This window comes from Choristoneura fumiferana, chromosome Z (genome assembly GCF_025370935.1).
Source record: "Choristoneura fumiferana chromosome Z, NRCan_CFum_1, whole genome shotgun sequence".
Taxonomy (NCBI): domain Eukaryota; kingdom Metazoa; phylum Arthropoda; class Insecta; order Lepidoptera; family Tortricidae; genus Choristoneura; species Choristoneura fumiferana.
In genome coordinates, this window is record NC_133472.1 from 26410960 (window position 1) to 26434769 (window position 23810).

At 36.3% G+C, this 23810-nt stretch overlaps 3 protein-coding genes across 5 annotated transcripts in view; all 3 read right to left on the minus strand.

Moving 5' to 3' along the window:
• Positions 1-4736, minus strand: part of ago (F-box and WD-40 domain protein 7) — a 30255-nt gene extending 25519 nt beyond the window's left edge. The window contains exon 1 of one of the 3 annotated variants that reach the window (XM_074094419.1): positions 4716-4736. The gene's annotated coding sequence lies outside the window, so the exon portion shown is untranslated. Of the gene's footprint in view, positions 1-3374; positions 3396-4346; positions 4498-4715 lie in introns of those variants that run through there. The other 2 variants (XM_074094401.1, XM_074094409.1) reach the window with 2 other exon arrangements.
• A 4423-nt stretch (positions 4737-9159) lies between these two features.
• On the minus strand, positions 9160-10651 carry LOC141439207 (uncharacterized). The gene is made up of 3 exons (XM_074103392.1): positions 10520-10651; positions 9897-10098; positions 9160-9543 (listed from the first exon to the last, which is right to left on the minus strand). Exons 1-3 carry the CDS (start codon positions 10555-10557, stop codon positions 9295-9297), a joined length of 489 nt encoding a protein of 162 aa, XP_073959493.1. The 5' UTR covers positions 10558-10651; the 3' UTR covers positions 9160-9294.
• Positions 10652-12329: 1678 nt separating this feature from the next.
• Positions 12330-23786, minus strand: LOC141439213 (uncharacterized). The gene is made up of 5 exons (XM_074103406.1): positions 23569-23786; positions 22447-22683; positions 21824-21959; positions 21114-21241; positions 12330-12510 (listed from the first exon to the last, which is right to left on the minus strand). The coding sequence occupies exons 1-5, from the start codon at positions 23574-23576 to the stop codon at positions 12375-12377; spliced, it is 645 nt and encodes a 214-aa protein (XP_073959507.1). The 5' UTR covers positions 23577-23786; the 3' UTR covers positions 12330-12374.
• Between the last annotated feature and the right edge of the window lie 24 nt (positions 23787-23810).

Genomic DNA, 23810 nt, shown 5'->3' on the forward strand with positions numbered 1-23810 from the left:
ATTTTATTCTGTTCTGTACTAACTATTAAACAATAATTAATTAGGAATGTAGAGTCATTCACGATGACGCGTGCAATGGTTCTTATTAACATGTCATTTGTGTCTAATTTTGTCAAAATCACGCGTCTTTGTGGATGGCACTAGGTAGGTATATCTGAATTACCCAGAAAGGAAAATTTAAACCGATGTCCACAAATATAAGGAAAATTGTAGGCAATATAATTCATTAAATACTGACAATTGAAAGCCTATTATTATTATTCAAACCCGAGAATGATAGTAGTTTTATTTTTCTTGTGTGGTGCCGAAATGAGTATGTTAAATCCAAATGTTTGTAGGTACTGAACAGAGTGCACATTTAAAATGAAAGTGTCACAATTTGAAATAGCCACATTTCCAAAATAAACTGTATAAAACGAAATCTTATTGATTTTTAAAATGAGAATATATTGACTTGTGTTGGTTTCATTGCTGATAGAAATCATGTACTTTTGTACATGCTTGACTATAACATAAAAAGTATCCCACACATTTGTATGGTCCAGGTTCGCTCTAAGTAATCAAATAATAACTAGTCTAGAGTAGTCACTATTAATTAATTAAGAGCATAAAACAAAAACATAGATGTGGGTACTATGCAATTCAATGAACAAAGATTGGATAGTCCAATTTGGATTTGCTAACTACCTAATTTCAAACAATTATAAAAAGGATGTTCTAATTTATCTGTATTTTTGTGTATAAAAAACACCTTCTTGATTACACCTCTAGATATAATTTCTTACGGTACAAAACCTTTATCCTCCTACTATATTTTTAAAACAATATAGGTACGTCAAATGACATTAATTTATGTCATAAAAATACAGTTGAAAATCTAATTAAATTACGCAGTGTTTATTGTAATCTAAATAATGGACATCATATCTAGAGTTGATATTCAAGTATTTCAAGTAGACTCCTAATAAATTAAACATATGATCACAGTATTTTACATTCACAATATGGATTGGTCACAATACCCGGATTTTATAACGATGGACGAAGGCGCTATTTGCGATGTCAATATTAAAAGGAAAAAAGACAATATAAATAAGCACCTAAAGTCAAAAGTTCATTATAAACTAAAGAATGTCCTGAAGAAAAACCCCGGTTACAGTACTGAAAAAGTTGTGTAACAGCTGATAAAAGGCAGAGAAGTGGATATGACGGAGGACGTCAATAAAAATTGCGTACAATATTTTAAATACTTAAAATACCATCCTGTGACGTCTGTTACCGTAGAAAGGTCCTTTAGTTATTTAAAATAGTTTTCTTATAATCGACTTGAACAACTGACAGCCAAATCTATTGAACAAATTTTAATCTTTTATTCAGTATAATTTTGATAAATGATCATAAATATGTTTGTTTGTTTATACTATTTATTGTACAAAAAGGAAATACAAAAATTTATATAAATCTCATAATTTGTGAAATATATAAAGAAAAATTATTTAGTATTTGTTTTTTTGTCAACCATACTTTGCTACAAAAAGTGCATGTTGATAACAATCACTATTTATTATACAATTTTTTGATGGAGTTCATGCTCAGATTATGTTGTTTTAACAATTATTTTGTTTAACAAAATTGATGTAAGTTGAAAGTAAGTTTAATATCTACTTGAAATAATGAATAGCATGACAAGTTTTTATTTGATTGGCTCTGTAGATTTGTAGCAACTTTTGACACTGGCAGCAAGTGGACTTGTCAGCGAGTCCAACCCTTCAAGGGCTTCAAGCCTTCAAGCAAGTTCATTAAATCGCATTTCCTTCTTTTGGAAACTCAACTAATTTCCTTATTAGATTTCACTCCCCCTAAAAAGACAGTGGCATACTCCTTAATGACGCCGAAGACTCCAGTCTTTGCAGAGGCAAAATACCAAGAAGATCTCTTGAGCTTTTATCAAAAAGCATCTTGGGAATAGGCCCTAGATTATACAATAAGCTCCCAAGTACAATTATAAATAAGGAAAACTTTGTAGAATTTAAGACAACTTTAAAAAAGTTATTAATTAAGAAAGCTCACTATACTGTGAACGATTTTTTAGGAGATAAAGTTTTGTGATTTTATACAGTAAAATGTTGTGGATGTTAATGATAAGTAGATTCAATAGTGGTAATTAGGTAAAATTTTACATTGATTTAATTATTGTCATGTTTCGTGTTTTATTTGATTAATTATATTTACTATTATTATTATTATTTTATGTTGACATACTGTTTCTTGATATTAGTAATTGGATAGTGCAAGGATTTTAATTTAATAATGTATAAGAATGAATGTTTAGTTAGTTAGTTTAGATCCTACATATAGTTGTTAAGATAAATTATATGTCATAGTGACATGTTACAGAGAAACACATATATGTCATAACACCTGTGTAATGTTAATACATTACACAGGTAATCCTGTAACACAAAATAAATACTTTGACTTTGACTTCGACTTTGAAGATAGAAACCGCAAGTTTATAATAATAAAACACCAATATCTATGACCTAGAGCCCTAGGTTATCGCAGCACTCTAAACCCTAAGAGTCACAAGACAGCGATAGGGATAGGTCCCGGTATGCATATGTCACACACATCTATTTTCTTTTATAAGGGTCCACCTAAAGCAAAGGGGCCCCATATAAAACTTTAACACTCTAACCTCACACACACACAAACATCACGCTTGTATTTCGAAATGGGGTAGGCAGAGCACACAAAATATTACCGCTTCGGAGCCACTTTAATCAAGTTCAGGTTTTGAGTTTGACTAAAACGGTACATTAGTGACAGGATGCTAGCTTGTTGCCTTGACCTATATCCTCAGTCGCCTCTTACGACATCCACGGAAGAAATGAACAGGTATAACACTAACCCAGAGATAGGGAAACTGCAGCCCGCAAAGGCTTGAAATCCGGACCGCGATCATCAAACAAAAATTAAGAGATTTTGTATTGTTACAAAATTTCATTCTCATTGGCAATGGCCAAATTAGTGTTACAGAAAATACATATCAATATTTTTATTTCAGTAAATAACATAGCCAAACATGCAACAACTTGGCCCGCCATATACTTTGTTAGTATATATTGGCACACAAAGGAAAAAGTTTCCCCATCCCTGCTCTAACCTAACCTAACATAACCTATGTAGTCAGGACCCCCTTTGCTTTACTCCAACCAAAGTAAGTATTTTATTAGAAATACCACTAAAATACATCATAATTTACAGGCACAATATAATATGTCATAGATGCAAACAAGCAAACTTACTAACTGATACGTCTTAACATTATTATTAAAAAAAGTAAAATAATGGTAATTTGTATTTATACCTACTTGGCTATTTCCATTGAACTTCAGTTTAGAATTCACATAATGAGTTTGTTTTTGACTATAATCAGTCCATAAAATAAAAAACATAACCTAAAATTTTTTACTTCAATTGTAGTTTAGTTTATATGCACAACAATTGTTTATGGACCTTTAATGATTCATTTATGGAGACCCAAAACCGAAACTAAAATATTTTTACGGCTGGAAAAAGTCAAATCAATCATGCAACTACAGATGCAATTGAATATTTAATTGCATTTATTTATTACACTTTCATATAGTGAAAGCTCACAATATTAGCTGAGACATGTTTACAGCTCAAAACAAGAAAAAACAAGATAATGCATTGCAAGGCCATTACTAATAAACAGACAGGACTAACTAACAACTTTAACTTTAGGCTCAATGTCACCATGAAGGCTAATCAATCATATGTTTGAAGAAAACTGATCAAAACAAAACACAATTACAAAATTTAAAACTAAGTAAAGATTACTAATAAGTAAAACGCAGTCTATGCAAATTTAATTGCGTTTACATTAGCACATAATATCAGAACGTGACTGTCACTTCGTTTAAAATCGCTGCACATTGCTTATGACAAGAATACAGGAAATAAATCACGTTTCACTGTTCACGGCTGCAACATAAAGGACTGATCCGACCGTGAGACCTTTTTTTTCATACAGATCACAGGATTCACGTGCACAGGGGCCCATAAAAAAACGTGTGCACAATTTCTTATTACATTAATTTAATTCGTCTGACCTTAACATGATATTTTAGCGATACAGCCGCTCCCGAATGCTGAATGATGTTCTATAGGTATTAGGATAAGTTGCATGCGCAGAAACGCATCATGAGCTAAATATCTGCCTGGGATTTTGATACGTTAATGGTGTAAAAACATAAAAAGTGGGTTGAGAAACTGCACTATTAACCCCACGTCTGCATTATAAAATAGCCGAATCCTACCTGAATACACTGCCGGTTATCTCGTAGATGTTAGTCCATTTTGTTAATAGAACATTATTGTATGATTTTTATCAACTAAAAATTAAACGCAATGTGCACCAATTTATTTCGTCGACTTCAAACACGGGTCGGCCATCGACCATAGTCAATAAACTACTAACTATCCTATCATAGACTAAATAGAAAAGAGTGATTAAAAATACTCGTAACTTTTAATCTCGACGCACATAAACAGTTTTTTTTGTCTGAAATACAAAAAAATTAAAATAAAGCCCCTAGTACCTCGTTGCAGGAAGAATAAATCTCTCAGTAAAAGGTAAAAGCGTAGGGAGTATTATTTATGTCAGACGGAACTTTTTGCATACTTACTTTTTGATAATATGCGCAAGGAATAAACCATATGCCACATTGCTACACTAACGTGATTGTTCTAATTTTCCATCTGTAGATGCTGTAGACTTGCTGTAGACTAACAGTGACAGGCAGTGCAGTGTTTCAGGTTTCAGTGCTTCACAATAAAATTATTCACATTGTTTCACACTAGAGATGGATAAATCCGGCAGGGCTACTATGAAAATAGAAGTTCGTGTAGTGCGGTCTCTCTCACACTTATACTATTTAATACGAGAGCTAGAGGAACGGTACAATACGAACTTCGAATTTCGAGTTTTGTAGTAGCCCTGCTGCTCGAAAATGTGGCCATAGATAAAATCCAGTAAGTACCCAAAACTGCCTAAATATATACATTTAACAGCCGACTCATTTATGGCTCTGCAAAACACGACAACAATCTAACACATTACAAAAACACGTCGTATCAATATTATGTATTTCATAATAATACGATACGACTTTTAAAAATATAATTTCCGAATTTCATTCCTGGCGTGCTGAAACGACAATTGGACCAATCAAAAGTAATAATTGACGAATGAGAATGCGTCATTCATGACATTTATGAGGTGTTTTTTTTCTTAAACGCTTAAGCGCTTATGCACAAAATGCTTTAATTTTTCTATGTAAAAACGCCACAGCATCGCGGCAGCAGGGCTACTACGAAACTCGAAACTCGAAGTTCGTGTCGTGCGGTCCCTCTGACACTTATACTATTTAATACGAGAGCAAGAGGGACGGCGCAATACGAACTTCGAGTTTCGAGTTTCATAGTAGCCCTGCCGGCCCTATTATAGCACAGAACACGCACAGAATAACTAATAGAGTACTACCCTATGGTACTACCGTTAGTACTGCCTATACCACGAAATGCAAAACTCGAACTTCGTATCTTGCCGTTCCGCTGATACTTATGTTATTTAACACGTGAATGAAAGAGACGGTCCGATACGAACCTCGATTTGCGAGTTTCGTAGTAGCCCCTCTGGTCGGAGGGAGAAGATGACGAGGATGACGTTTTGATTTTTTACCCGACTGCCCAAAGGAGGGTTATGTTTTCGAGCGTATGTATGTAGGTATGTTATGTATGTAAGTATCTATGTATGTATGTATGTATGTATGTATGTATGTATGTTTGTATGTATGCATGCATGTATGTATGTATGTAATATGTATGTGGGTATGTATGTCCATTTCTTTGGTCCTCGCTGCAGCCTAAACGGCTGGACGGATTGTAACATGAGGTATCATTGGATACGTCATAACTGTCGGAGTGACATAGAGTAAGTATATAATATTTCAATATGACGTCTGCGAAAAAAATATGGCGAAGGAATAAAAAATATATTTTATATTGGAACAATTATGGGAATCAAGTAAAAGCTAATAATTAGCCCATACTAAATATATATGGGTCTACTATTTGTCTTATGATACTTTTAGTCTACTATTTTCACAGAAATATCAAAAAAGTATAAAATAAAAAAATATTAAATTAAAAAAATCAAAAAACCCGACTGTCCTAAAAACTAAAAGGAAAAAAATAAGTCTAGTGGTCTAGAACTCTGTCAAAAAGCTCATTTAAGGTTCAACAGTCGGGACCCATTCAAATCGTAACCAGCTCAAAAAATCTTGGTAATGGGTCCCGACTGTTGAACCTTAAATGAGCTTCTTGACAGGGTTCTAGACCACTAGACTTGGTTGGTTTTTTAGAAAAATATGGCTCTGTCCATTGGAGGACAATTTTGCCAGTGTCTAGTAGTTTTTGCCGTTGTACGGTAAAAAAATTCTAGAAAACGAAATATGAGAGGTAATGGAGGAAGAACGATCAGCAGTCGACCACTAGACTTATTTTCTTCCTTTTAGTTTTTAAGACAGTCAGGTTTTGGATTTTTTTAATTTAATGTTTTTAGCGTGACAGGCGACGTCAGTTGGGTTGGGTTCTAGGATGGCGAGGTGAATTGATTGGATAGCAGTATTTAATTTGTATGAAAAAAGGAAAATTCAAAGACTCCATTATTTTTAAATCGCTGAACTAATGTTTAGTTTGACGAGGACGATCTATGTTTTAATTTTTTGCTTGTATTACAGGCCACACCCGGTATAAATATTTGCTTTCGTACTTCGCCTTGAATTTGATTTTATTTTGATTGACCGGGCCTGCTTATTTGGAATTCTTACAAACTGCGTTGGCAGAGCTGTTGATACCTTACCTACCATTTGTTTTCCAGCTCAATGGTTGCCTGGCACATTTTCAAAGAGAAGGTCGAGAGCACCTGGATAACTCCTTTCCGAACTCGTGGATAGGCAGAAACGGCCCGATACCTTGGCCCGCACGCAGAGGCGTCTTTACCTATAGTGCCGGGTGTATGCGTTGCACACGGGCGCAGCGGTGTTAGGGGCGCCGGTCGCGGCAACTTTGTACCTATTTCATTTTGACTGCGCGCTTCCTAGATGACGCTAAAGTAATAATTGCACACAGTCTACAGACCTAACGCTCATAGACTCTAGTGTGTGGTATCGTTGGATAGGTCTTTTAAAACCATTATACGACGATTTTTCGATTCAGTGATATGTTTGCGAAATATTAAACTTTAAAGTGCAAATTTTCATGAAAAATCTAGCGGTCATTCTGTCATGACACTGGCGTGCAGGGCTATGATAGTACATTGTGTCTTAAGGGCGGTAAATAAGGAATTACGAACGAGAGTCTATTAGAAGCCCGAAGTCGAAGACTGAGGGCTTTAATGAGTCGATGTTCGTAATTCTAGTACCGCCCGTGCGACATACAATGTTTTTCATCACATTTGCAAGTAAAATTTTATATTTGTAAAAGAAAAAATATAATTCTTCCAAATATTGGCGATACCTTAGGCTGTGCTCTTGGCAACGTCGCCCTCAACCTCCCTCGGCATGCAGGACTACACGCATGTGGTCCATGTAGTCCTACAGCAGCGCGCGCACGGGCACGGCGCAGCGCCATCAGTACGGGCACTGACTCATTTGTCATTTACCGACCTTGGGCTTCATGGCAAGAAAATTTGTACGCGCAATGACTCATTTACCGACCACGGGTTTCATGACAAGCACATTAGGGTCGAGGGTTTTATTTGGGTGGTTGCAACTAAGGTAGCCTGCATGTTACGACACTGTTTACGAGCAAGTGTGATGAAAAATATATTACGCATTTGCACGATTGTACCTATATTTTAACAATTTAGCATCGCAAATATACTGAGTGGTACCTATAAATCTTTATAAAATAGGGAAGAAAATATTCCTAACCATGACGAATCAAATTAAATATTAATGGATAGATTTTTTTTTCTAGTTGAACGTTGGTCATCTATAGATGACTCTGGCGTGTCAGGCATTTTATTTGGCTGTCACGACTGGTAGACTCAGGCGTTCAAAGGGTTAAAATATCGTAAGGTACGATGATTTTGATAAGTGGTCCCACAGCTATTGACCAACAGTGGTTAGGTATGTAGGTAGGTAAGTAAATTACTGGGTCCACTCCTGCTGGCCCGTGCAGAGGCACCGACTTCAAACAAATTAGTAGAAAGATATGATATATAGATAACAGGGAACCGGACAAGGGGATAGATAAGACATCCACTTGGTCCTACTAGTAAGGAATAATGGAAAAAAAACCGGCCAAGAGCGTGTCGGACACGCCCAAGATAGGGTTCCGTAGCCATTATGAAAAAAATAAAGTAAGTAATATTATGTGCGTTATAACACAATTAAAACACTTACTAGTTTTAAAATCTATTACCAGAAAAAGAGCGCATCTTCACGGCACTTACGTCCTTTTGTTGAGAAGCGCAGTGTTTCTGCAATAACTCAAAAACGGCATATCCGATCATGTTGAAACCAATTTTTGTTGAGAAAGTATTTATTAAGCGTTACCTTTCAATATTTTTTGCATATTTTTTGGACAAACGGTTTACAAGATAGAGAGGGGACACAATTTTTGCCACTTTGAGAGCGATTATTTCCGGAAATCTTCACTTAATCAAAAAAGGATTTGAGTAACCTTACTATCTTTTCAAAAGAGCTGTCGAACTATGTGCCACACGTTGATGCCAGTTAATTTTTTTTTTCAATTTTTGTTACGTGTATGGAGTGCCCTTATAAATATTTATTTTTGTTATTTAACTACAAAACTAAATAGCGGCTTTGACAAGACATCTGTACTCCAAATGTCATTTATAATACATCTTGTAGTTTTAGAGTAAAATGCCTGTGACATACGGACGGACGGACTGACAGACAGACAGACGGACTTGACGAAACTATAAGGTTTCCGTTTTTGCCATTTTGGCTCCGGAACCCCAAAAATGTATATATCCGTGCCAGTGGAGATAGCCTGGTAGGGATAGGCGGCACAGGGGCGTTTTTTACACAAACTACAAACTTTGTTTAATAAACGATTTTTTATTTGACTAAGTAAGCAGCTAAAATTTTCACATGACTGATTAAAAAAAATGACAAGAATAAAATACAAATCACAAGACAGCTACACGGTCGCCAAGGTTTTTCGATTTTTAAATCACCACTGAGATAGCAAATCGAAATCTGTTAACCGTTGCATCGTAAAACCCCGTTTCTTCTTCTTTTTACTTTCTTTATCCTTGTCATCGCTTGCCTCCGCTTCTGTTGTTTTTGCCGCTTTTTTTGTAGGTTTTTTTTCTGCTTCTTTCATTTTTTGAACTTCGCATTCCATATCGAAGGGACACTCATCGGCAGGATATATTGGCATCATTATAACCGGAACATAGTTCGATTGCCCAGCTTCAAGCTACAACATAATCCAAAAAAATCATCAGAAAACCCTGGTCACAATCAGCATGCTTTTTTCGTTCGCTGGTCACAATACATTTTCAAAGTAATGAATGGAATAAACAACTGGCTCAAAATTTCCAGTTATGTAAGCATATATACACAAAGTAAGCTAAATATGCACCGTCGATAGATAACTAGGGCTAAGAAAGCAAATTGTACACCATCGATGGATAAATAGAGCTTATTAAGCAAAATGTGCTCCATCGATGAACAAATAGAGCTAAGTAAGCAAAATAATATGCACCATTCACGTAAGGTGAGTATAGAAAAACTATGTCATTAGAACTTTATGGTATAAGAATTAAGTACCTTATTTTCCGCTGCACATTGGCAGCAATAGCTTTGAGCCGCTGACAAGGCTTTCGACTTAACCAAGTGTGCGACTACTGCCTTCAAGCGTTCTTCATCTAACCCGTCTGGTTTCGTGTTTTCCCATTTGCCATCCGGATTCATTTGTACTAAGACTGGTGCTGTCATGTTCAGTGCATCGAAGCCAGGTTTTGCTAATGGGCTGTGTAAAACCGATAAATTAGTTAGATTCTAGACGCTAAGGCGTAACTCTTACTGTTTAAAAAATAATTAGTTTAAACGCAGTAAAACAGTAATGGTTCTCAATTTATGACGTTTATTAAAGTCCGCGATAGCTGAAAGTCTTGAATGTATCACATTAGACTAATCAATAAAATCCCAAAATATCAACTGCGGCGATTAGAGACAATATGACATTCAGCGCGGTTTTTTGCAAGATTAATAAATTTCACACTTAAATTTTTGGTAACTTTCACGGGATTTTTTGCGAAATACCGGAATTTCAATAAATTCCAATGTTCTACGCGTACTCGTCTACGCCACGCGGCCACGTCACGCCGCGGGTGGAGACAGGCACAAAAATAATTAAGTAAGTGATTAAATTGACAAAATAGAATACTTACACATTGGCTAGTTTGGCTAATAAATCTTTTTCTCCCATAGTTAATTATTTTAATTTCGTGCTGGTAAAGTAACTATTTTGTGATTTTCACTGTTTACTATATTTTTATAGGCTTTTCAAAATTTAAACCTAAAATTTTGATGCGGTCGTTCTTGTGTTTAAATAATTAGTGTCAAAAGAATCATTTTGACAGTTATTTTTTAAAAATACGACATTCGTAACGTAAATCCTTAAATTATCTCAAATACATAAATATACTGGCCAGTAAAAATTTTATACCAAAAAATTTAAACGACTGCAAAAACCATGAAATATTCTACCAGTCTGAAATCGGTGCCTCAGCACGAGCCAGCAGGAGTGGACCTATATACTTAGTCGTCTACCTCACTTACATACTATAGGTTGGGTATTGGGGCTGTAATCATTCCTGCTGGCTCGTGCTGAGAGATACAATAGTTTTATGTCAACTGCTCGTAACCTTTTACGAAAGATTGCTTTTTCGATGCAGGTACTTTCATTATTGAGGAGTTCTGGTGTTTCGCCACACGTTCCATTTCCCCATGGATATGCATTACGATGAGCAAACATTGCTTAGCAACTGTGTTAAAATAATTGAAATTCAAGCCGTGAAGTACTTATTATTGAATACCTAGTAGCTTCTTTGGTCAAATGTGGTCTTCATCATCAGTCCCACTTCACCAAATGATGTTTTTCAAGAGCAAATGCACGAGTTACTACTAAATATATCCAAATTACCATACTTAGGTGTCCCTACGATATTTGAAGTGTTCCCTCGATTTCCTTAGGATCTAATCATCAGATCCTGATTTGATGTTTATCGAACCTAATTGCAGGCATTCCAATACGAACGAAAAAAATAACGAAATATTAATAAATAAATGATAATAATATTAAATAATAATAAATATCATGGGACACTTGACACCAATTACCTAGTCCCAAACTAAGCAAAGCTTGTACATACTTTATAGATAAATACGACATACCTAGGTACTTCACTGATGTATTAAACTCTGCTACGATTTTTCGATACAGTGATTTGTTTGCAAAATATTCAACTTTAAAGTGCAAATTTTCATTAAAATCGACGGTCCCCCCCCTCTCAAATCTAAAACGGTGGGCGGAAAAACTTGAAAAAATTCAGGATGGTAGTACTAGTATCAAACTTACAAGGAAAACTAGAACGGTTAAGTTTTTTAGTAGTTTAAGAGCAAATAGCAGCCTAAGGTATAAAATATACCTAAACTTGGAATATTCCGTACAAAATACGAAAGCCTTAGAAAAATATTACTTAATTTTTTCCTAATGGCCTCGGAAACCTATTTCGGGCGTGTCCGACACGCTCTTTACCGGTTTTTTTTAAGTCCGCAAAAATATGAATGATGAGTGTCTACTCGTGACCACGGCCACTGTAATGTTGCCAAAACGTCGAGGTAAATATTACTCGTGTGTGTTAGCGTGATAAGTCATGTGCGTGATATTTTGACTATGAGTGAAAATCTAGTAAGAGTACTACTCTACTCACCAGTACCACTACCATGAGTTTACAGTGACCGTACGCGATAGCGACGGCGTAAATTATTTGTAGAGGCGCTGTACAATTTTCCATAAATAATTTACGCCGTCGCTATCGAGTACGGTCACAGTAAACTCATGGTAGTGGCACTGATATTTATGCACGTTTTGAATAAATATTGGTACTGGTGTCTGTACCGCTAATGTCCTGCCATGTGGCTGCCGCATTGTATTATTGAAAGGGGTAGTTTAGGCCAATTATAAAAACAAATATCTATCTTCACAGATTGGGTTTATTGAAAATCTTCTTTCACAAATGACTACCATTGGGACAGTAAATCGAAGTCTGTATGTCTGCTGAGCAACCAAGGCTTTGGTTTGTTCATTGGTCCACCGCCTTGCTTCAACTCTCCTCCCTTTCCTTTTTTCGGTTTCTTGCAAGAATGCCATATAAACCTAAAAGAAACATTACATATTGCTCGTCAGAGGCAAATACAGAGACGAAGAAATAAAGAACGAATTTGCAAATCGTCCATAAAGTATCAGGAGCATTTATCGTCAACATAAACCGCATCCATCCCCTTCTCAAAGGCTGGCTGGTCAGACCGGAAGGTCTATTGCGTAACGTTTCTGACACTCGATCACAATCAAATGACAGTTTTTGTATGCGAAAACTGTCATTATTTTGATTGTGATCGCGTGTGTCAGGCTAGCTACTACGAAACTTGAAACTCGAAGTTCGTATCGTACCGTCCCCTGCAGTCGCTTATTTTAATGACAAGCGTCTGCGGGACGGCAGCATACGAAGTTCGAGTTTTGCACTTCGTGGTATAGGGCCAGCAGGACTACTACGAAACTCTAAACTAGAAGTTCGTGTCGTGCGGTCCCTCTTGACACTTATACTATTTAATACGAGAGCGACAGGGACGGTACGATACGAACTTCGAGTTTCGTAGTAGCCCTGCAGGTCCTATACTACGAAGTGCGAAATTCGAACTTCGTATCTTGCCATCTCGCTTTGGCTAAATTATTTAATACGAGAATGAGAGAGACGGTACGATACGATACGAACTTCGATTTTCGTAGTGTAGTGTAGCCCCTCTGGAACATAGCTCAGCCACGCCACACAGCGGTAATAACTTTAATTTCTGCCCTATCACCAAGCCACAAGAATGTACAATGGCATTAGATACTAGATGGCGCTAGTTTAACATGTATGTTTCCGTAAGAACTACGAAGCATATTGGTTCTGATCACTAGATGGCAATGCTGGTACTATTATTGTTGAATTTCAAATTATAAAATGTTTTAGTATGAACAACATGTTATTTATTTATAGTTTCCTATTGAGATGTGCATCGAACAATAGTTAAAAAAATACGTCAAGTTCCCTGGTAACCTCACTGTCTGTTCTGTGATTTTTTAAGACATAAAACTGATGTACCCAATATGTACCGAATTAGTACCTGCTTAAAAAAAATTGTACCTCAATATAATAGAGGGTACAATTAATTGAATTTGGGGTTGCTTCTCCAGTAACCCCGTAATTAAATTTAAAGAAATTTCACATGGATACTTACTTTACCAGTCAGGAAGAGGCCCAAAATAATTGTACAGCAGTTATTACTGTTAAATACGTTGGTAATGGCTAGTTAAATTTATTAATTGTTGCCAGGACGCCAGCAATTCCATTGCAGCCGACTGCTGATACTTACACAAAAACAACGTGCCGGATTAAAACGAAACTGTACCTACATATAATGGGATTATACCTACACATCTAGGTCTTGACGTGGATTCTGGTGCCCGAAATCATACAAAAAAAATAGAGTTGAAATGTTATAATGGAAAACTAATATTGAAACTAATATTCTTGCTCACTAATCCTGCCGCAAAGCAGAAGTGCTTGCACTGTTGCGTTTCGGCGTGGAGAGTAAGACTGCCGGCAAAATTACTGGCACTTGAGGTTTCCCATCTTAGGCCTCTAGGTTGGCAACGCATCTGCAATACCCCTGGTGTTGCAGATGTTTATGGGCGGTGGTGATCTCTTACCATCAGGAGACCCACTTGCTCTTTTACCATCCAGTCAAATAAAATAATAATAATAATAATATTATACCTATTGCATCCCATTTGCCTAACCACCTTTACGAAATAGGATAGGTCACATATGTACAGTCAACCAATGTGATTTCAGCAGGGCTACTACGCAACTCGAAACTCGAAGTTCGTGTCGTGCGGTCATCTGACACTTAGTTTCGAGTTTCGTAGTAGCCTTGCTGAGCCACTATGGAACCTTATCATAGTAAATAATTTTATTTGTCTATAACAATGTTCATGTGTTGTTGTTGTTGTATTAACTGCTGACTGAAATGTAACACCTTTATTTTAGCTGACCCTTCTTTATTCAAATAAATATATTGATTGATTGATTGTCTTGATTGATTGATTGATCAAATGACGTTAAATGTTATTACGACACGGTTCTGTGGTGGCCTAGGAATAAAATTGGCTGACTGTACATGCAATCAGTCTTGTTGTACTCAGGTACATATATATCGTCACATGTAATATGAATTAACGTAAAATAGAGACTTTTCGGGAGAGGCCAAAATGTAATTTACAAATAAGATACAGTAAGCAATTATTACAAAAATAATTACAATAATAATAATAATAATAAGCCCCTCACAAACCTAACTCCACGTACGATCCGAACATCTGTGATCACGTGAGGGGCGGACATTGGCAGCTATTTATTTAGCTACAACTTACCAATCGCTAACGGAGCTATAGTAAACATAAAAATGCGATGCGCCTAATAAACGGTAGATATCTACCCCAGGCGGGTACCGAAGCTAACCGCGACGGAGAATCCCGCCTTGAGCTTGTTAGCTCAGGCAGTCCCACGTATTCTGCCCAGAAAAATATCGCAAAATTCTGCATTCACAGAGCACCCACGCCCGTCTTAGATGTTGCGCAGGAGGCGAATGCCTTTTTGCCTGCGTCCACTAAGGCTGGGAAACCTAGGGTGCGCATGAGTTGGACCAAAGATGTTAACCTTTTCATCATGCGCATCTACTACTATATCACTAAATTAGAGACAGACATGACCACTTATAGAAAACAGTTGCATGAACTTTTCCAACAACAATATCCCACTGTTAAAGTTAGCGAACAACGTGTATCCTATCAAAGACGGGCCATTATTAGAAATAAATATTTAAGTGACCAAGAACTAACCCAATTGAAAGACGAAGTACAAAAACAGTTAAATATAGTAGATCTCGAACATGATTCAAACGTTACGGCTGTCATACCATCGCACGATCATACCGAAAATGATGCACAACAACACTCACAAGACACACATACACTATACACACAATCACACATGTCCAACTCGACCACTCAGACTGACACTATAACATTAACTGTAGAAAATGATATAGGAGCTTTAGTTAACACAATAACTGAACCGAACACTCAAGTAATTCTTGATAAATTTCACTCTGCAATAGCCAAATACTCTGGAATGAACCCATGTACTTAGTAGACTGAAATTACCAAAGCTAAAACACATTAACACACTCTCACAGTTAGTGCATCTATTTAACTGCGACATACTGAATAGATTTCTTTCTGACGACACACAACTAATAGATATTCATACCCTTATTTACTGCACCGTTGTAGTCATCTCCGAAGAGCTAAACTACAAGCTAACAGAATACGAACCACACAGTAAGAAAAACAACATTAACAAACCTCCATGGCAAGCTAGACTAGAAAGAGATATTGAACAACTCGGGGCAGATTGTGGTAAACTCACCCAATATATAAATAATAATAGGTCTCGTAAAGTAGTGAAAAGAGTAGAAGAGATATTTAGGAGCAGGATTACACACACTAGACACGAAGCAGACAACAGAAAACCAGAAGAATACTTAGATACATTAAAACAGAAACTGGTACTAAAGGTACATAGACTTAGAAGGTATACGAAATCACAAAAACGAAAGAATGACAATATTTTATTTGCAACAAATGAAAAAGGATTTTACAGGAACCTACACAATCACACGCAACGCATAGAGACTCACACAGACACATCCATACAAAAACAGAGACAACTAGAGACGTTTTGGGGTAGCATATGGGAGGAACATAAACAACATAATGACCAAGCAGACTGGATAGAAACAGAAAAAAAAAGAAATGGGATACAATAGAAGAGATGACATTTGAGGAGATCACAGAAACCGACATAACAAATATAACAGTGAAACTACACAATTGGAAATCACCTGGGATAGACAAAATACAATAACTACTGGTAAAAAAAAATAACATCACTACACAAACGCATATAGCAAACAACTTAATAGAAATAATATTAGGCAAACAAAATATACCAGAATTTATAGCCACCGGTATAACATATATATGCTGCCCAAAACAACTCATTCCTCACATCCATCACAATACAGACCAATCACATACTTACCCACCATATATAAAATATTAACATCAGCAATAACTAGAAAAATCAATAGTCACATAGAACACAACAAAATCATATCAGAGAAACAAAAAGAATGCAGGCAAGGCCACATGGGATGCAAGGAGCAGCTGATTATTGACTCCACCATCCACAAACACGCGACTAGTAAAAATAGAAACCTACACTGTACAATATTGATTACAAAAAAGCTTTTGATAGCGTACCCCATTCCTGGCTGCTACAAATATTAGAAATATATAAAATAGACCCAAAAATAACTCACTTTCTACGTAATATAATGAATCAATGAAAAACTACTCTTCAATTAAATGCTGGTAATAACACGGTAAAAACGTGCACCATCTCCATTAAGAAAGGTATCTATCAAGGCGATTCCATGAGTTCCATGTGGTTTTGTCTCGCCCTCAACCCCTTATCACATCTACTGAACAACAGCCGAGTTGGATACAACTTCAGGAACACTACAACAGATACACGTATATCACACCTCACTTATATGGACGACATAAAATTATACGCCAAGACGAGTTAGTGCACTACTGGTCATTTTCGCTGATTCGCCATTTTCGTTAATTCGTCAATTTCCCTAATTCGTCAATGTCATCAAAATCTTTAATTCGTCATTTTTACGATTCGCCATTTTCGTTAATTCGTCAGTTTCCCTAATTCGTCAATGCCATCAAAATATTTAATTCGTCATTTTCCCTGATTCGCCATTTTCGTTAATTCGTCAATGCCATCAAAATCTTTGACTCGTCAATTTCCCTATTTGGCCAGTTTAATCAATAAGTCACTTTCGCTAATTGCTCAATTCATGCAATGTATAGTCGCAGTAGATATTTACATTAAGTATATTTGAACCTGATATTTCTCCGTAGCAAAATTTCGAAAATTAAAATTTCTACGTACGATATTCCTAAAGACAAAACTGCGAAAATCAAAATGTATAAGAACAAAATTCCTAAAGATACATGCTCGATGTTCAGTTAACCCACGTTTAAAATATCTAATGTACAAAACTGCTAGAACATGAAAATCCTAGCGACGTTTATCCTACGTTCATTTAACCCACGTTTTAAATGTCTAATGTACAAAATTGCTAGTACATGTACAATATTGATTTCGAAATTGTGCTACGGAGCCAATGACATTATGATATTTTCGAGTATTTGGGGGCAATATCAATTAATGAATTAAAAATCTATATATATATATATATATATATATATATACAATTCAAAGTCCTGACTGACTGACTGACTGACTGACTGATATATCAACGCACAGCCCAAACCGCTACAGCTAAACGCTTGAAATTTGGCATACATATACCTTAAGTGACATTGAGGTACACAAAGAAGGTATTTTTTGAAATTCCCACGGGATAGGGAATAAATGGGATTTATATTTTCTTTTCAAAATGGCCCTATTTCCGTAACTATAACTATTAGAAACTTCAAATTTGGCATGCAAGTAGGTAAAAGGTAACAAACATCAAAACGTAACCAAGGAAACAAAAGCATGGACTAGAAGATAATCCTTCTAAATAAATAAATATCTACTGCGACTATACACTGCATGAATTGAGCAGTTAGCGAAAGTGACTTATTGAATAAACTGGCCAATCAGCGAAATTGACGAGTCAAAGATTTTGATGGCATTGACGAATTAGAGAAACTGACGAATTAACGAAAATGGCGAATCAGGGAAAATGTCGAATTCAATATTTTGATGACATTGACGAATTAGGGAAACTGACGAATTAACGAAAATGGCGAATCGTGAAAATGACGAATTAAAGATTTTGATGACATTGACGAATCAGGGAAATTGACGAATTAACGAAAATGGCGAATCAGCGAAAATGACCAGTAGTGCACTAACTCGCCAAGACAGACAAAGACATGAAGAAGTTAATAGAAATCACGGCAACATTCAGCAACGACATCAGCATGGAATTGGGTATAGAGAAATCTAAAACACTACACATAGTAAAAGGAAAGATACAACCAGGTAACTATACAATAGACGACAATAACACTATAACAGCAATGGAAACAAATGACCTATACAAATATCTCGGATACAAACAGTTAAAGGACTTGGACCATACTACTTATTACTAAACAAACATTAAGTACTGAATACAAAAACCGTCTAAATAAAATATGCAAATCGCAATTATTTGGAAAACATTTAATTAAAGCCATAAACACTTACGCCATCCCCATCCTGACATGCTCATTTGGAGTTATAAAGTAGTCTAAGACCAATATATGTAGAAGCCATAGAAAGAACTACACGCACAACACTAACAAAACATAACCATTTACACCCTAAATCTGCAATAGAAAGACTGACTATCAAGAGACAGCAAGGAGTTAGGGGCATGATAAACATTTATTTTCTCTGGCAAAAACAAATACACAGCTTAAAAACATTCTTTCACACCAAATCACGTACAAGCACTATACACAACACAATCGTCCAAAATGACCACAAGTACAGTCCACTAAACCTACACGAACCACCTGACACGCAAAATATTAACGGCAATGACCCACAAGCACAACTGATAAATAACTGGAAGAAAAAGGTACTAATGGACGACATCCTCGTGACTTAGAACAAACACACATAGACACACCTGCATCAAACATATGGCTAAAAATGGGTATTGTACGTTAAAAACAAAGTATGTAAAACTAAAAGTACACAAAAACACATGAGGGTAGATTGGCGTAACACAACAAAATATATCGTGAGAAATATCGAAGCGCTTCTTGCAATGAGCATAGTAACCGATAGGGCCAGTTAAACAATATTAACTGCCGTTTAGTAACAACTTTAATAACAGCCGCATTTTTATTATTATTTTCTTAAAAAATATTTACTCTACAACTTGCTACATTTACTTGGTGGATAACCCGTAAATGTAGTTAATACCAGCCTAGAGCTGAAAAAAACCAATCCTTCAAAAATAATAATAATAAGGTTAAGTTAAATAACGGCAACCATAAAGTTTGCACAGAATCAGAATAGAGTAGAATCAATTACACCATGTTTTAAACCAGGTTGTGGTTGTGTTTTTAAATTAACACTTTTTTTTGTAATTATTTTTGTAATAATTGCTTACTGTATCTTATTTAAAAAATACATTTTTCCTCTCCTGAAAAGTCTCCATTTTACGTTAATTCATATTACAGGTGACCTGGGTATACCTGGTTACGGGTACAACAAGATTATGATTGCATGTACAGTCAGACAATTTTATTCCTAGACCACCACCGAACCGTGTCGTAATGACATTTAACGTCACTCAATGAACATTGTTTATAGACAAATAAAATTATTTACTATGATAAGGTTCCATAGTGGCTCCGATATCAAATTTGTTGACTGTACTTATGTGACCTATCCTATTTCGCAAAGGTGGTTAGGCAAATGGGATGCATTAGGTATAATAAGTATTAGTTTCAGTATTAGTTTTCCGTTATAAAATTTCAACTCTCTATTTTATTTGCAGGCGTCCTGGCAACAATTAAATAGGTAATTTAACTGCCCATAACCAACTTATCTAACAGTAATAACTACGGCACAATTATTTTTGGCCTCTTCTTTACTGAAAAACTAAGTATCCATGTGGAATTTCTGAAATTTAATTATGGGGTTGCTGGAGAAGCAACCCCAAATTCAATGCATTATACCAACCCTCGATTATATTGAGGTACAATTTTTTTAAACAGGTACTAATTCGGTACATATTGGGTACATCATTTTTATGTCTTAAAAAACAGACAGTGGGGTTGCCAGGGAGCATGACGTAAAAAAATATTGATGATGATGACTGCAATTCAAGAGATACATATCATACTTTCCTAGCGGTGACACGGTCTCGTATGGGATTTAGTCACATCAAAAAAATGTACGAAATTGTACGCTAATTAAAAAAAATGTACTCTTAGTTACACGTAGTTACGAGAAAACAGTGATAAATATGTCACCGCCTGTAAGGTTACTTTTTGGCGGGCGCTATCTATTTCACTATGTAGCAGTCAAGTTTTAAAATTTCTTGTGGATCAGGAAATATGTACGAAAAATGTACGAAATTGTACACTACTTAAAAAAAATTACTACCCGTAGTTTCGACAAAACAGTGATCAATCTGTTACCTCCAGGAAGGATACTTAACGCTTTAGAACCTGAACTGAACGTACCTACATTTTTCTTATAAGTGCGTGTGGTACTCTTTATTTTAATTAGCGTAAAATTTCATACATTTCTCATATTTTTTTTTTGATTTACAAGAAATTTGAAAACTCGACTCGACTGGTACATAGTGGAATAGATGGCGTCCGCCAGAAAGTATCCTTCCTAGCGGTGACAGATTGATCATTATTTTCTCGTAACTTTTTTTAAATTAGAGTCCAACTACGTACATTATTCGTATTTTTTTTATATGATTATAAATTCCATACAAAACCATAACATCACCGCTAGAAAGTAGGACACATAATAAGGTGTAGAATCTAACCTTGGTGTTTTAATAGTTTGATTATGAACCGGGCAATTATATTCCCAATCTGGCAGCTGCAGGATGTAAATGATTTCTTCGTCTTCTTCGGTTTCTTTACGTTTTTCAGCTTCTGACTTCGCATAGGGCTAGTGAAAACAATAAACTTGGTCAAACATGTGGGCTTGGATAGTTAGTTGCCCATAATAGGTTACCTACCTAGTCAATGTAAGTTGACTTGAAGCACACAGGCATGCTACTTACGTCAAGTTAATTATTTTATTTATAAATCAAGTATCTGGTGCCCCCGGTGTAGTTTTTTTTGATTTTCTATATTTTCTTTTATAAGAACCTTGAAGAATCGGTCCAGCCGATCACGCGTGATGCCGTGACCAAGGGAAATAGGGATTCATTTTTATAATATTAGGTAACATGAACATTTACAGTATTACAATACCAATAAGTACGTTGTAGATTAAAGAAAGAAAAAAATGTCTAGAAAGTTTTTACGAGGTAGGTACTTTTTATCAATAAACTATGAACACCATCTTTCGAAGTTAACGGAAATCAATAAATTAAAAACCCGGTGTACCTACTTGTACAGTTGCCATATTTCGGAGCGGCCAAGGTAGACAAAAATATCGGAGCGTGCACTCTATTCTCATCTCAAGGCATTAGAGTTCATGCTCCGATATTTTTAATCAACTTACTCCTAGTAAAATGATACTTACAAATACGCTAGGTGCCGATATCGCTTCACTCGGATCGAGGGTCCCGTCCAAAATTTGTTGGTTAATCTTGTACTTGCGTGCCAAATTGAAGTTTTGAACGTCTTCTTGGGTCATAGGAAACGTGATAAGAGGCCGTCTGAACAGGAAAATAATCTTTTAGAAGTCACATTTTTGATTACAAAAAATCTGGGAAATAAACAATAAAGAATGCGTCGTTGTCAATGTAATATCAAGTTTAGTGTCGTGCAAATTTGTGGTGAATCCATAGATGGCAAAGATGATCTATAGGTATAGAATCTAGATCATAAATCATCTCATTTTTCGCCAAAAAGGCAAATAAAGACAAAAACAACAGAGCACTAACAAACCCTTTCTTAAAGTTTCACGTGATTTTCCAACGGCGAGGCGAGACGAGAATTGAAATTTGTACTTGAGCATTCTCACGCGCACGCCGCGGGCCGCCGCGGGCGCCACCATACAAATTTCAATTCTCGTCTCGCCCCGCCTCGTCTCGCCTCACCGATGGAAAATCACCTTAATCCTTTAAAGGCCAGTTACGGCCGCGAAACAGCTATGTTGTTATATCCTAAACCTAAATTGCGATAAAACAGAAGGATTGCTACCTGAAAGGATCGAGGTAAAGCTGTCTTTGGGGCAGTTTGAAGTGTTTCTTTATGTAGTCTTCGTCCAGGAGTTGGAAGTCGCTCTGGGCGGAGATGCCCGCGGAGGCCGGGCGTGGCTTCTTGGCGCCTCCTTGGTCGGCCAGACGGGCGTCGTCGCGGGGCACCAGGCAAATCAGTGGCAGGCTAGCCTTCGAGCTGCCGGCTTGGCCATGGCCCGGGCCGGAGCAGGTACAACAGCTAACAAATAAAGGGTGACTTCATAGACTTAAGTGGTAATTTTGACACAGCAGACGCCGCAAATGAGGTAGCGTTAATTTATCAATTACAATGGCATATGGACGGGGGCCTGAATTTTAATTATTTCGGTTCTTTCGAAGACCTGTTGACGATAGAAATCAACACTAGCAGCTGTATTCAAGCCTACGTCCCGCCACGCTATGAGTGACTTAACTAACTAATTTGGCTCAGGGACCCAAAGAGGGTCTTGGCCTCCGAAACGAGAGCATGCCATCTGTCCCGATCGTGCGCAGCCTCTTGCCAGTCGTCGACTTGAAGACGTCGCAGATCCGCCTGGACACTGTCCTCTGGTTTTTGAGTGACTTACTTGACAAAAATGACAAATATTTTCAATCATTTTGACTTATAAAGCTAATGACAATCAATATTGTGGGTGGGCCAGCTGCATTATTGAATACTAAAAAAACATTTGCAGCCTACTTATAAATATTGAGTAGGTATAGCTTTGGTACGAGTGGGTATAACTTAAGGGTTCAGAAAGTGCCGAGAGAGCTTTGACCTATGGCTTCTCTACATTTGATTTTGAATTTGAATTTAAACGTTACTTGCTGTACTTTTCAGTGAAAAAAAATATTGGAAGCAAACCGCATACGGTATTTGACAATATTTTTATTCATTTTATAAATTAAAGCGAAATTATTAACTAGTTTAACACGTTAGTAAACAACCAAAGGCATTACCGTTATATTACTAGATTCTAGATGCTTAATCGTACCTAATTGAAGTTTAACGCATAAGTAGGTACCTTAGTTAAAAAATTTCAGGAAAAACGTGAAAATCAAGTAACAATAATAAGATTTAAATAAAAGTTGTAAAAAGCCATACCTTGCCATGTTTGCGGGATTTGTTTTCGTTGAAGCAAAATTTATGTTGATGGATTTACTGGAAGCTTTTCATTGTTTTTTTATGGATTAACGGGGACCTTTTTTGTGCCGTACAAACTTGTTTTATTTCATTGTGATAACTTAAAATCCCAATGGGTCAATTTGTGAAAAAAGGCTTCGCAGCCCATTCTTATGATTTTGTTTCTAATTGTCTTTAATAAGTCAATATTAGTTTTTATGAAG